A 15300-nucleotide genomic window follows, 5' to 3' on the forward strand; every position below is an offset into this window, starting at 1 on the left:
AGAGACGGCATTCAGATGAATCGTCAAAAACAAGATACAGCTGTCCTTTTTTTTTCTCGAGTGCTGTATTTCAGAGGATTCCCTGTGAGCAAAGACTCGCAAGATACATACATCAGGGCCCACTATGTGACACTGACATGTTCTGAGTTCAGAGCATTAGCCTGCACCAGAACCCACTGATCTTCAACTATTTTGACAGAAGGTCCTCTCCCAGCTTTTTTGGATGTCACACAGGAAAAGCGCTGGGGCCTTTGATTTCTGCTCCCCCCTGTCTGCCTGTTGCTTGCTTACTTAAAGAATACATGGCACTATGCCCAAAATGCCATTGTGGTGTTCTCACAGTCCACCAAGTGAACCAAGTGAGATGTTTTCAAAGATTTGGGGAACTCTTGCCACTTTGCTAAATCCACCTGTTGTTATTCTGTAAATCTGTGGTATTAAATTCAACATACTCTTCTACCAGGTCTCTATGTATTCAATGCATTCACATCTGTCATAAATCTGTCATGAAAGCAAGAGCTTTTCTTTTCTTTTTTCCTTCCCAGCTCTGCCAATGTACATGTATTAAGCTTCAGCATCTTGAAACCTTGCCCCAAAGTCTGTCCAATTCCAGGTTCCTTTAATCAGGAATTTTCAAACTGCTGGCCAAGTTCCCTATTGTTCCATAAAATATTTTACTCATAAAAGGTATGACTGTGAAAAGCAATAAAAGGGACTTGGAATGTGTTCAGATTGTTCACACACACCTTTGACTGACTGTGTTGATTGGGAAACACTTCTGACTCTCAGGGTTACGATATCACACTTGGACCAGAAACAACAGAAACGTGCAGTTGATTTCACAGAGATAAGCTTATATAATTCTATACGTATTACTTCATTATTTAATTAAAGAGGAGCAAAATTGCATCCATATCGTACATGTTTTTGCATGGTTGTGTATCAAACGAGCAAATGGGCTTTGCTTTCCTTTTGCCGTCACCTTAACAAATGTTAACCCTTGACAAAAAAAATTAATTAACATTTTAATAAATTAAATTGTATTACATTATATCTGTATACAACCCTGGTGACCTGTGGCTATATGCCCACACACAGACCTGATCTTCTTTTCTCATTGTAGAAATTACACAGATCACACATTCACACAGTTCTCCCTATATCAGTACACACACAATTCTGGGATCTCCACTGAGAAACCATAAAAGGCCCTCCTACAGTCTTTTTTCATGAAAAACATCTGTGTTTTTCTATAACTCTGAAATACAAAGATGTAAGAATTGTGAGAGAGGGAAAGAATGCTGTTTCTTTCCGGTGATATTTTTAAAGCGTATAATTGTGTACTGCGGACAGCAGAGGGAGTGATAGGGCTCCAGAATGTGAACACTTTGATGCCTCTGAAGTCATGTTCTAACTGAATTTTTTTAAACAAAAATCAGTTTGAGTCATAAATATGTTTTTTATTGGATACTAAATACATGTGTAAAGTTTAATGCAAAAATACTGTTTAAAAGTATGAAACAATGCAAAATTTAAAACTTGTATCTGCTTGGAGCCCATTCATATGTAGCTCAATATCTCAAAACAACTCAGAACCCAGGTAGAACCTTCTAATTCTCAGCTCACAATGTCCAGAATAACTCGTACCACACATATTTAAGTTTAGTAATATACAGAATGTTTCTGGCACATCTTGTCCTGAATTACACTCTTCACTTTAATGTGGTTATTATTTAATATGATACAAGATTTTAATGGAAATTCTCCCTCTAACCCCTTGGCCTGCTGCTTCACCTGAACAGCCTCCTCCAAACCTGCTCCCATAATTCACACAGTGTAGAGTGCTGGGGTAAGCAAGTCACAGAAGGATGATTACTGTTGCCAGCATTTAAATCTGGAGTTTTCCAAGTGCTATGAGGAATAAACATTGCAAAGATCCCTGTGTTATTCTTCATACTCATGACCCAGAGAGACTGATAACTGAAATCATTCAGTTCAGAATGGGTGCAGTTGTGACGGTTTTTTCATGTACGTTTAAAGGTTTTCTCTGTAAAATGTATTTGCTGGTTGGTTTTCCGGCACTTAACCGTTCTGTCCATTGTAATTAATGGATCAATCACATACATGCTGTATAAGAAATGATGAATTATATGAAATATATGAAAGATAATACAGTCAGTGAGCATTAGGTGTATTACACTTTATTAGACTTATTTCTTTCACGTATTGGTCTTCTGCTGCTATAGCCTATCCACTTAAGTGGTTTGATGCATTCTGTGTTCAGAGATGCTCTTCTGCATACCACTGCTGTAAAGTGTAGTTATTTGCATTGCTGACACCTTCCTGTCAGCTTTAACCAGTCCTCTGGCCTCCCTCATTTTGCCAGCTGAACTGCTGCTCACTGTATGTTTTTTGTTTTTTGCACCATTTTGCATGCTTTTATGCATTTAGTTGCTGTCAAATGAATTGTAACGGCCCTTAAAGATCTGCGTTTCACACCCCTGTGTTACAATGTGCTTCCATCCAAAGAGATAGAGATAGAGAGAGAGAGAGAGAGAGAGAGAGACAGGTCTTCTGAGTGATCTGGCCTCATAATGACACAGCCTGTCAGCCTGGCAGTGCTGCTGTCTGTGGCCACTGTCCCCACTGGCTCAGATGCGCTCGGTAACTCAGAGTCATCTCCTGGCTGAACCCTCAGAAGAAGCGGATTTAATCACAGCTAAATGTCCATGCCAGGGCCATCCAGGACATCGGATTATCACAGCCGCTCTGGGTTTTCTTTTCCAAGAATTATATTTATAGCGCAAAAACACAGGTTTCAAGATGGGGTCATGACATATTTGATACATTTTAGGGAGTTGCTTTTTCTGAACCCATCTTGCAATGCTGCCGCAGAAATAATGCAGTCTCTTGTTTCCCCACTGTATTTAAGTCAGATTTACAGCTGACAGGAGAAATTACCTCCACCTTACAGTGCATAGCTCCTGCTTACAGTACATTGCATTATACAAACCTCAGAGCATATGCAGTAATGCAAGGAGATGCACAAAATCCCTACGGGGCTGAATGGTGAACCCTCCCTTCTGAGCCTAATGCTGCGGAAAGCCTTACCCATGCTCCAGTGCAGTAATGACCCCGCCCTTGTGCTTGCTCCTCATCATCATGCTCTTCATCTTCATCTCGGTGATGGAGGGCAGCAGGAGGGGCACTGCCACACAGAAGAGTGCCAGCTGAGGGGGCAAGCATGTGCCCGATGGGGTCTTCTTCTTCTGGCCTTGGAGGAATTTCAGCCTGCCCTGGAACTGCATGGTCTGGAAAGAGGAACGAGCAACTTACTCATTACATTACATTACACTACATTATTGGCATTTGGCAGACGCTCTTATCCAGAGCGACGTACAGTTGATTAGAATAAGCAGGAGACAATCCTCCCCTGGAGCAGTGCAGGGTTAAGGGCCTTGCTCAAGGGCCTAATGGCTGTACGGATCTTGATCTTATTGTGGCTACACCGGGATTAGAACCACCGCATGTCCCAGTCATTTACCTTAACCACTACGCTACAGGCCACCCCAACTCCCTGGCTCAAGCAGAGGAGGTGAACCGACAGCCATAGTTAGGAAATGTGGACATTCTGTCACATGCGGCCACGTTTATCTGTAACTGGCAGCTGGGTTGTAATAATCCTAATAAAGTTTCAGTGGAAGCGTGCTGAATGTATTACTTAACATCATGATCAGACATATTTGTAAAACAGAATGAACGGATAAAAAGAAAGTTCATCACAAGCAGCATAGAAGAAGAAAAATATTAAAACAAGACCTGCTATTTTGTGAGGAAGTAATACTGAGCATATTCAGACTCATATAGTAAATATGAAACAAATAGCATCGGTTCAGCAGCAGTTCTGCAAAGATCCACCACATAACCCACCACTATTTCCAGTTTTAGATATTATATTTATAAATACGGACAACAGAAACTAGTTTTACTAATGTATAACAAAGTTCACTTTGAAATGCAATAGTCTACTGTATAATTTTTTTGTTAAAGCTCAAAACTATAATTTTGTCATGATACTGGTTTGTATGAATTACATTTTCACAGATAATCATAGCAAGAAAGCTGGAAAGTCTTTTTCTTAGCTATGTTTACAAAGATTTTTTATGTACAGAACAATTTGTAAGGTTCCCACAGAAACCTTTTACTGCAGTGCAAAAACCACAGTTGGAACATATGAGGCCTAACATACAGTCACAGTACCCGTGGCCCCGTGCAGGGAGAGGTAATGGTGCTGTCATGTTACTAGGGGTCCGGACACCAGCACAGGGCCTCAGACCCTTTGGTAGACTATGAGGCCAGGTTGCACACTGGGGAAAGGCGAGATGGTGACCTTGCGCAGGAGGGGAGTGTGTGAGGTCAGGGCGCAGGGCCGCTCACCAGGAATCCGGAGGTGCTGTCCAGCAGGCAGCGCACCCGGGAGATGAAGCAGCGGTTCAGGAAGGAGGAGAACTCTGGAGGAATGCTGCCTGCCTCCTGAGAGCTGAAGAGGCTGCTGACCACAAAGTCCTCACCTACAGACACACAAATATACACACACGCACACACACAGACACACACACACGCGCACACACACACATACACACAGACACACACACACAGACACACACACGCACGCACACGCACACACAGACACACACGCATGCACACATACACACACAGACACACACACACACACGCACACACAGACACAGACGCACGCACACATACAGACACAGACACACACACACAGACACACACACACAGGCACACGCACGCACACACACATTCATGTGGTGAAGAGGCTGGAGGATTTCCCAGTATTTCTCACGCGACAGTTAAGGCCTGCAGCCCAACAACGATCAAGAGATTATGCATTTGATTATTAATAGCGCTGCTCTGGGTTTTAAAACAAATAAGAGGAGGAATTTGTAATTAATCAAATGATTGAAACAGAAGGGAAGCGTTAATATTCAAAGAGGTCTGACATGGCTATTGGCACACATGCCCAACTTGTCTTCATTCATAAACAATTTTTTACATTTGTGTTCATTTGGATTATGAAAACTTGTACAGTAAGACATAGTACAACTGAAAGTAAAACATAAAATAATGCGCAAAATCTGAGCTTCTCTCCGCCTTGCTCACTGGCTGTTGCTAGGCGAAGGGCCCCCACATCTCTGTTGTGGGTAATTATATACACACCAGTTCCTGCCGCTAAATGGTGGTCCGGGTTGGCCACCTGCTGTGCCGGGTTCATGGCCCAGTGGAGCTGTCTTCGGAACTCCTGCCGGTCGTCCACATGGATATAATCAAAGACATTCTGGTGCATCACGTCAGTCTGGGCAGAGCGAGAGATAATGCATCATGGCTTGACCCGGCAGAGACCCTGATTAACTAACTCTATTGTGTTTGCACACAGCAGTGGCCTTCCCACTTAACCTCTGCCGCGCTCGGCTGAACCCAGCATCGCCCTGCACGCAGGAGGCCCTCGGACTGACACCGAGAGTGTCGCGCCACGGGAGGCACCCAGAGCTGGTGCTTTCCTCCTTTAGACACATAACAGTCACTTATTCTGGGATTTAGATCACATTTTAAAATAATGACCACACGTATATAGAGGTCATCTACTACCGGCCTTTGAAAGGAGCAGGCATTGAGCAAGTACGGAGGCTTAATTAAATACCAAGAACACCATTGAAAATAGACCTCAGGATTATGTTCTTTGTTGGATATGCCAAACGCACAACAAGCTAATGGCATTACAGGGATGACTTATAAATGGGTTGTGCATCCGACCAAACATTTAGCACAGATTCACAGAGCAACACATGGTGGCTTTCATGCAGCAATATTGTTTTAAAGTGGCATTAAGTAGTCACAAGGATGTAAGCCAGTCTATGACACTGACAGATGAATAATATTTTCACCTCGCTTTTGTTGTGTTTGTTGCCACAGTTAAAATAGCCTGAGTCTGACGGAGCAATGTTCAATTCTAACTTTTCCACAGCCTGCAATTAAGTGTTTCTTTTCAGGCCGTGGGATGCGGGCCGTCCCGGTTGGCTTGTTTGTCAAACATCGCGTGACACGGGCCGCGGAGGGCTAGCAGAGCCCAGCCCTGCTCAACCCCCTCCCCCTTCCACCCGCCCCGCATTTCTAATTCCTCTTTCTTTCCAGCAATAGCTTTGCTTTCTGTCATGAATGACAGATTCCTTCTAAAATATTCAGCCTCCTCATAATTTCCACATTGGAGGCACGCAAGGGTTTGAACATTTGCCTTGCAAAACAATTCTCCCACCAAAAACATGGCAGCGCCACCACGATTCCCATCAGCAGACGGATCAAGTGACTATTGTGTGAGATTCTCTTGTAAAAAAGAATAAGCAATGTTTTCCCTGGCCCGAGCTTCCTGTCCTTCAAAGGATAATTACAAAGTAGCAAATTAGATCAAAGGGATATGCCGTTTCTGCAGTATTTATGCCCCTTTCTGTGGTACTACTCCTAAAAAAATTATATATCTTTTCCTGACTTGTATGTGGCAAGTTAGTCCTGCCTTGTTTACAAAATGGGAATCTTTTCTGATTGGTTTTGTTTTGGTATCAGAAAGGCCCTGGAAATAGTTAAACAATGCCATCAGAAACATTTTGACTTTATCAAATCTCTACATGGGACATTGGAATAGTGTAGATGCTATGTCACAATTTGTCAGCTGTTATAAAACTGTATTGCAGAATGGAAATTGTGAGTATTTCCTTCATACATATTTTTCTTCTTTGAAAGTGTACACAATACAAAAAATGTCATGATGATTTAAAAAAAAAATGTTTCAGCAGCAGCACATATATAAATTAACTTCATAAAGCGTTGCTCTGTTTAATGAAATATGATCTGCTATATACGTTTTTAGTTAATATAGTAAAATATCACATGATATTATAAACGCAGAACATTTTACATTACCACTGTTTTCCTTACTTAAACATAGCTTTTGTTTCTGTTTGAAATGGTTGTTAATGCATTTCATTAAGTGCACTGACTCAAAGGAGGCGGTGAAATGCATTATTTAAAAAAAGAAAGTATTGGTTTTCATTGACTGAAAACTGTAGGTACCAAAGCAGAAATTAAGTATTTTTGTATTTTCTAGGTACTGGAGCAAAAAGTTCTGAAAAAGATCACAACAATAGGTATACAGTGTACAGAAATGGAGTGAAAAGTGACATATGTGATACGAGTTGAGATGACCCATTTAGGTTTTTTAGTTTGAGCCATTTAACTCTCTGATGACAGCTGCTTGGTGTCTGGTGGATATAGACAGCATTTGCATGCACATCTTACTGTGATGTTTAATCCCTATAATAATACAGGGCAAAACAGAGAAGCTGCAAGCACTTCATTTTCATAGCTTGAATCTGAATCCAATATACTATACTTGTAAAGGAAAATAAAATACCAAATGAAGCTATATTAAGCCTTAAGCATGCTATCAAACCAATTTGCTTGTTCCTGTTTGCTGCAAAAAATGAAAAAACAAAAAAACATCCGAACTTAAACCATTAAACTGATTGTGAAAGATTTGCTATTGTGTAGACCCAAGAAGCCTTCCACAGCACTTAAATTCCAATGTTGTTGTTCTGAACCTCTCATAAGCCAGAATAAAACATTATACTGTAATAATTACCAGGTCTCATAAGTATACCTTGTCAATGTAATCAGGCAAAGTGCTTTATTCATGCACTTGGAAAATGATTTAGGACGGGGAGGACAACCATGTTCAGCTGATACTAAATGAGAGAATGCAGCCATTCGCAGTTCCTTAGCCAAGCGGCTTTACCTCCTGACCTTGTGAAATCCTTAAAAAACCTACGGCGCTGACCTCCCAGTCGCCTCCCCAGAGCGAGCCTAACAGAGCTTTTCCACCAGACACAATAATCTGACAGGCAGGGAGAGAGGGAACAGGGGCAGAGCAGGCCAGGCTCTGTGGGTCCTAGTTGCTACTGTGCAGGATAGCACAGGCATTGAGCTGCACAACATCAGCGCTGTCCGGCTAACCCAGACATGCACACACACGCACACACGCACGCACACGCACACGCACACAAGCATGCACACACGCACGTGCACACACACGCATCTCAGGGCCATATGATCTGTGAGAGAGTGAGCGACCGGCTCAATATTGCTCCATCTCTCTCTGGCATGTCTAGGGACGGTGTCACGATTTGAGAACGTGTCAGCAGGGGTCTGAGAATCACAAGCGAGTTCTCAGCTGTGTCTCAGGGACCTGTTTGTGTTAGGTTGTGTATCTCCCTCCCCTCTGGGAATGCCATCACTTTCGACTTTGCAGCTGAGTTCAGGGACTCTTCTTGTTGGAGATGTCCAGGAAAGACACTAACTTTGCGCTTGTGCCACATCGGAATACCCAGAGCTTCCTGGCCAGTATCTGAGCCAGTACCACAGTATCTGAGTCATTCACACATTCACACCCATCTATGTAAGGTTGTTTTAAAGGTTACACACAGTGCGTGTTCTCCTAAACTTCCCATTGGCACTCCATGCAAATGAATAAGCTATTACCATCTCTTTCCTGAGCCCTGAGCCTGTTCTCCTTTTGGGGCACAATGACTGAGTGTATGCAGTACTCAGTTTTCATAACGTATGTTATGTACTGTTACGTATGTGTTAAACATAGACTGTACTGTTATATATGTGTTACACATCAACTAATGTCTGCATTATACATTAAGTTAAACTAAACAATTTGTTCTGAACCAAGCAATTTTGACAGGGGGATTTATCAGCACAATTCAATGCAGTCCCCAAACAAAAAACAAAAAACAAACAGAAATAAATATGAATTAAAATGTACCTGATGGAAGCCCAAGTAGTCAACAATGGTAGATGAGGCATAAAATACCATCCCATCAGTGCTCACCACCAGTGCAAAACCAGTCAGGGACTATGAGAAAGAAGAGATTGAAGCGAGCATTAATAATCACATACACATTTTGGTAACACTAATTATTTAAACAAACAAGAATTTTCTTACTTCAGAAAAATGACATAATATTTATAAATATGCTGTTCACATCTATATAAATATGACAATAATTAATTTTTTCGCATTTAGAAATGCTTTTAAGGAAACGCAGCCCACATTACACTGTTTAATAAGAACACCACAGAGGTCTTAAAGTCATTCAGTACACGCATTACCCTTGTGTGGTAACAAGTGTTTTTCAAATTGAATTCATACTGCAGACCAGAGCAGGCCCTCCATATGAGTTTAGGGAAATGCAGGAGTCAGTTCCACAAACTGCAATTTATTAACTTTCAAGTGCTTGTACAGCTTCCAAGTTGTGGACAATCGCGTGACTGGAGCCCTCTCTCTGCCAGGCCCTGTCACCTCCAGTTTAATGTGAGCAGACCCAGGTCAGGCCAGCTGCTTTTGGGCTGGCTCCCAGGGCCTGCCGCTGCAGGCTTCCCGCTGTGGGCAGGGCGCTCTGGCGGCCGTGCCACGGAGGGATGTGTTCAAGCTGTCTGTGGTACGAGGGCACGAGACCCACGCCCATGCAGGGATGTGTTCAAGCTGTCTGTGGTACGAGGGCACGAGACCCACGCCCATCCAGGGATGTGTTCAAGCTGTCTGTGGTAGCCCATCCAGGGATGTGTTCAAGCTGTCTGTGGTAGCCCATCCAGGGATGTGTTCAAGCTGTCTGTGGTACGAGGGCACGAGACCCACGCCTATGCAGGGATGTGTTCAAGCTGTCTGTGGTACGAGGGCACGAGACCCACGCCCATGCAGGGATGTGTTCAAGCTGTCTGTGGTACGAGGGCACGAGACCCACGCCCATCCAGGGATGTGTTCAAGCTGTCTGTGGTAGCCCATCCAGGGATGTGTTCAAGCTGTCTGTGGTAGCCCATCCAGGGATGTGTTCAAGCTGTCTGTGGTAGCCCATCCAGGGATGTGTTCAAGCTGTCTGTGGTAGCCCATCCAGGGATGTGTTCAAGCTGTCTGTGGTAGCCCATCCAGGGATGTGTTCAAGCTGCCTGTGGTACGAGGGCACGAGACCCACGGCCACCTCGTTCACACCCCGGCCCCGTCCAGCAGCAATGGTCTCAGAGGGGGAAAACGCTCTTTGCGCAATGGCCATTCTGGCACAAAAAATTCTATAAAGCTATTTAGTTCTGCTTCTTTCACTAAGGACGTGTTTTACTTAAAAACGCTAGGTGCATTTTTTTTGTTCACACATTTGATTCAGTTCATGCCAGACCTGTCATGCAGTGACAGGTAGAAACATTTCAGATGTCGAAATTACTGTCACTACACATGAGAAAACACCCAGCTTTGATCCGTCATATGCTGTACGAGCGCTGCAGGATGATAACGCAGTATCTGGGGACAATGAGCATTTCAATACTGTAAAAAAAACAGTTGCTCCATGACAGCATATCAGGTGGTATTTGGTGGGGACACCTTCATAGAAAACATAACTAATATTCAAAATTAAACAAAGTGCCTGCTTTACAAGCTGTATGTTTCAAGCACAACCACATGATTCTGATATTGAGAGTGAGCAACACCACCCTCCACCCAACCTTTATTGGGTTTATTCTGCTCAGCTATATCACTATGTCGCTAGCTATATATGTCATGATCACATTCAGAGCCTTTTTACTGATTTTTCTTTGACAATAGAGGAGCCTGAAAAAGCTACTGCTAATTACTGTGATAATACTGTAATAAAAAAATACTTTTTTATTTGATATAGGCCAACTAAAATTTTGGTGCATGCTGTGGGTTTGAATTACATTAATGAAAAGAAAACAAATATCAAAACATTCCAAAAATAAACTGCAGCCATCCATTTTTGAACTATGAGCTTTTAAGAGTTAAAAAGAAAAACACAATTGTAAATGTTGATATGAACTCATGAGAATGCATGTCATAGGCTAAATAGGTCAGTAAGTACATAGAATATGGGGTTCAAAATGTTTGCACTTCCAAAGAATTATGTGTATATATGCCACGTCACTAAGTGTGTGTTTATAAGAAATCTGCAGTGTGTACACTGTGTGTATGCAGGTTTGGAGCCTAAACACAGATTCCCAGGCACACGTGAGTTGCGTAGGCGCGCTTCTCCCCCGGTCTCTTGCTGACTGAGACTCTGTTTGACAGACATAAACTGTGGAGTCATTAGCCAGACAGAGGCCGTTGACCCAGTAACCATTTCCACTCATTTCTAGATAGCGGAGCGCAGCGCGCGCATACCCAGCACGTCAGCGAAGCGATGTGTGGTCATGTGCGTGACTAGTCTCTACATGTGTCTTCCACCACGCTCTCTGGTAGTACATTTCCAGGTCTGACGGCAGGGCCAGACGGGAAACTGCTTTCTGAAGAACACGAGTATTTCATGACTTGGAGACAATAATTTGCTTTAAGCAATCCAATTTGAATGTCTCTGCTCGCTAAACCTGTGCGGCTTGTTTGTGTTTTTTTTCCTGCTCATTCGCAATATCACGGAAAAAGAAATGGTTTCTATTTATTACTTTGTACTAAACTGCTGCTCCGACATGTTTTGGTTTGATACTATCTCTTAAACCAGATGCCATTCTGCCGTGAAAAGCCGTTGCGATTTTGCTCCAAGTGTTTTCACGGGGGAAAACGTTTTACATTTTGTGCTGCTTTCGAAAGTTCAAGGAATTCCAATTAGATGAGGTCATGGAAACTCACACCTGTTCATTGCTATAAACAAAATTATTAATAAAAAATAGACATAAATTGAAGTTCAATTAAAAAATGTATGATCTTTTATGTTATATACTAAATTATTGAAGGTTAAATGCTTTCCTTTAGTATATTTATTTCTATGGCAGTTCATGCACATAATTAAAACTACTTTCCTTAAGGAAAATAAAGTAAAAAACAAACTAAACAGACATAAGAGGTCTCTGGTAGCTGAAAACCTTTTAATGTTTCCCGATCGCTTTCCTCATCTCTGAGCAAAACAGCGTCACGAAGGCCTCAAAAGTATTTGTCAGGGTCACAGCTTATTGAAAAAGGACTGTTCCAAACATTTTAGCCTTCCTGAGAATAAAGGAAAACACTCTGGCATCTTCCTCTCCCCAGAGACCAAGTTGCCATGGTTACTGCAGTACAATTGCCGAGGCCTGAAGCCATGCCTTGCTGTGACTAGCATTTCTAGTCACGCAATAAGGGCAACGCACTTCCACAGTCAATTGGCTCTATTCATCTCGCGTTGTGCCAATTTCAGATGTTAACTGAGCTGTTTTCTTGGTTGAGTCCATCTAGAGGTCTGGTAGTGCTTTATTTCTTGCAGACTCACTGAGCACTTGTTTATTTGTCATCATTTGATCTGTCAATGTGTGAATTGTCACCCCTGTCAAACTGCAACATTGAGTCTATAGTCCAATATAGAGTACCGTGCAGAAGACTTAGGCACCCTAGACTTTATTATATATATGTTAATTTTTTTGTGTGTGTTAGTATACAAAAACACATTTGAGATTTCCAAATATTCATTTTCCAAAAGATGTCATTTTACAGAGACATTTTTTGTAATTAATTGTATTTAATAAAAAAATGTACCATTACTACTTTTTACATAAAAACTTGATCAAGGCTGTCAAGGCTGTCTTAGAAGCAAGGAGCCAACCAAAGTTTGCAGAAGAACTGTGGCAAGTTCTCTAACATGCTTGGAACAACCTCTCTGCTGATTGTCTTATAGAACTGCAGAACAGCGTTGGCTATCATAGAGAAGTGATGCCGTTTTAACGGCGAAGGGTGGTCAGAAAAAATATTGATTTGATTCAGTTTTGAACTATTCTGCCAAATTACTAAAATGTAATGTAAAATATATAGAACATTTATTTAGGACCTTTCATCAAATTATTTTTGAAAGAATCTTATCAGTACAGAGTGTTATACAGGTGCCTAAGACTTTTGCACAGTACTGTATCTTTATTCATTTTGTGCTTTTATCCTGAGAATCCATAACAAGCCATTGTTTTTTGGTCTGACATTTAAATTCCATGATGTATGACACTTTCATGTCTTAACTGTGAATAGGCAGCTGGCACTCACTCCACCCTCAACAACTCAAAAGATATTATCAAAGTCCACTATAATTGACTATTGCTGCTTTGAACTGTTGTATTAGCTGTAAGTGCAAAGCTGAAAAAGATTCAATAGTATGGTCAGCTGATTCTCATAGCAACGATAAAAAGACCTGGACAAGAATAAAAAAATGGCTGTTTGAATAATTTTTCCATACACAATAAAAAAATGTGTTCTCTAAATATATGTACCCAAGGTTCCAAGTTTCTTAATTTTCCCTTTTTTTTCTGGGGTAGTGTTGAAGAATGAAGCTGTGCACTGCACAGGGGCTGTTTCCCACCTCCACAGTCAGAGGTTAATCCATTACACTCCACCTTCTCTCAAACCCTGCTGGAGGTCAGTCCATGGATCTAAACCGCACGCTCTTTCCCCCCCTCTGTGTCCAGGGCCTGCCTGGTCATGCATAGCTGGTCAGAGCTGGCCATGCTCCCTGCCGCACTCCGGCGTGTGACAGACAGATACACATTTACACCTTCCACCCCCTCCGTCCCTGTCCGTACCTCCAGTAAGAGGTCACTCTCCGTGATGCCCATCCCCGCTGGCTGGCTGTCCTTCCTGGCATCGTGATTGGAGGGCGGGCAGCTGTGCTTTCTGGATGGTTTCTCATGAATGGCTGTGTGGAGAAGCGAGAAAACAGGAAAGTTCTCAGTGAAGTGTGCGATCAGCGCATGGAAAGGTACTTTTCTGCATCTTTGTCAAACACGGGCCAGGGTGTACTGGTCGTAAATGGGGTCCAAACCAGTACACCTGACCACACGGGATAAGACCTAGAATCACAGGGCTTGTAACTGAATGTAAAATCTGAGAAGGTAAAAAAGTGTTTGGTAAAAATGTAATGCTACTTAAAAAAATTAAATTCCTTAGTGTTTAACAGGGACTGGCTTGAAACATGAGTTTCTGAGACATGCTGTACACAAGCCCATTGTTAAACACATTTATGTTAATGTTGAAAAGCATGAACCCATTATGGTTTATTCATAATCTATAAAATTAACATTTCATATGATGTACACAATACTAATACTGTTAGAGCAATAAACATAGCACTATACAAATATTCCCACACACCCACCAGCTCCCTCCAAATAAATAAATAAATACATATTTCAGTGACATTTAATGGCTTGCTCATACCAAAAAATAAATAAAATAAAATAAATGTTATTAAAAAATAATAAAATATATTTTTTTGGAGCAGAAGAGCCCCACAAGTCCTTTAAGATGGGTTCAATCAAATTAATGACTTTATACTTTAAGTCAGGATAAACACTTGCCTTTTTCTTAAACACACATTCCTAAAAAATATTTCACGGTAACTGGCAGGAGTTTTAGGCAGTAAAACCATTTTGTCTATTTTACACTGGATCGAGCATGCACAATAATCTGATATCTTGTATAATAAAGACTTACACAATATGCATTTGGTTTCTTTTCAAAAACCAAAAGGCTTTAGTTGGAGGATGTAAGAGCCTCAAAATATGGAATATTTGTACCTACAGTATGTGTACATTTATGAAGCCATATAAATCTTTATAATGTATTATCACAACTGAAAATACATAATATTCTTCTAAAAAAACAAAGTCGCCAGAACATTGAGGCATATCAATTAAATTGGGACAATAGATGTGTGATTAAATAGTACTCATTATATAAATCACATTTTTAAAACAGTAATGTAAATGTAACTTAATATTAATCTGATTTTTGTTCAGACAAAGAGACCAGGTCGGAGGGAGGTTTTCATGGCTTACCAGGATTAATCTGCGACAATACCACCACCTGGCTTGCCGCTTTATTTTGGTCTTAAACTGGCATTTAGAACATCTGATTTTCTGATCTAATTGGCACAGATTTGGATGCATTTTGGCAACTTGCCTTAGCTATCTTGTGCTACGTAAGAGCAGAGATGACCTGTTCTATTTGATCTCCCCCGAACAGGCTATAAGTGCGCATTCTCTTTCGCACTGAAGCCCCACAGTCTTGACCAGAATAAAAAAGTTAAGCATATACATACATAGTCATTAAACTTTTTACAATGACAAAGAAATTATACTTTTGATGAGTGCATTATACACCACACATGATATTGCATTACATTTAGTATAATTTAAAAAAATACAAAAGAT

The 15300-nt window shown here is 41.4% G+C and overlaps 1 protein-coding gene across 2 annotated transcripts in view; it reads right to left on the reverse strand.

The window, feature by feature from the left end:
• Nucleotides 1–15300, reverse strand: part of LOC133127794 (uncharacterized) — a 67135-nt gene that overhangs the window by 4509 nt on the left and 47326 nt on the right. For both annotated transcript variants that reach the window (XM_061240963.1, XM_061240962.1), the window contains exons 4-8: nucleotides 13672–13784; nucleotides 8903–8992; nucleotides 5242–5377; nucleotides 4438–4571; nucleotides 3112–3311 (exon numbers count right to left, since the gene is read on the reverse strand). In XM_061240963.1, coding sequence (XP_061096947.1) covers nucleotides 3112–3311; nucleotides 4438–4571; nucleotides 5242–5377; nucleotides 8903–8992; nucleotides 13672–13784 — 673 coding nt within the window. The remainder of the gene's footprint in view (nucleotides 1–3111; nucleotides 3312–4437; nucleotides 4572–5241; nucleotides 5378–8902; nucleotides 8993–13671; nucleotides 13785–15300) is intronic.

This window comes from Conger conger, chromosome 4 (genome assembly GCF_963514075.1).
Source record: "Conger conger chromosome 4, fConCon1.1, whole genome shotgun sequence".
Lineage (NCBI taxonomy): Eukaryota > Metazoa > Chordata > Actinopteri > Anguilliformes > Congridae > Conger > Conger conger.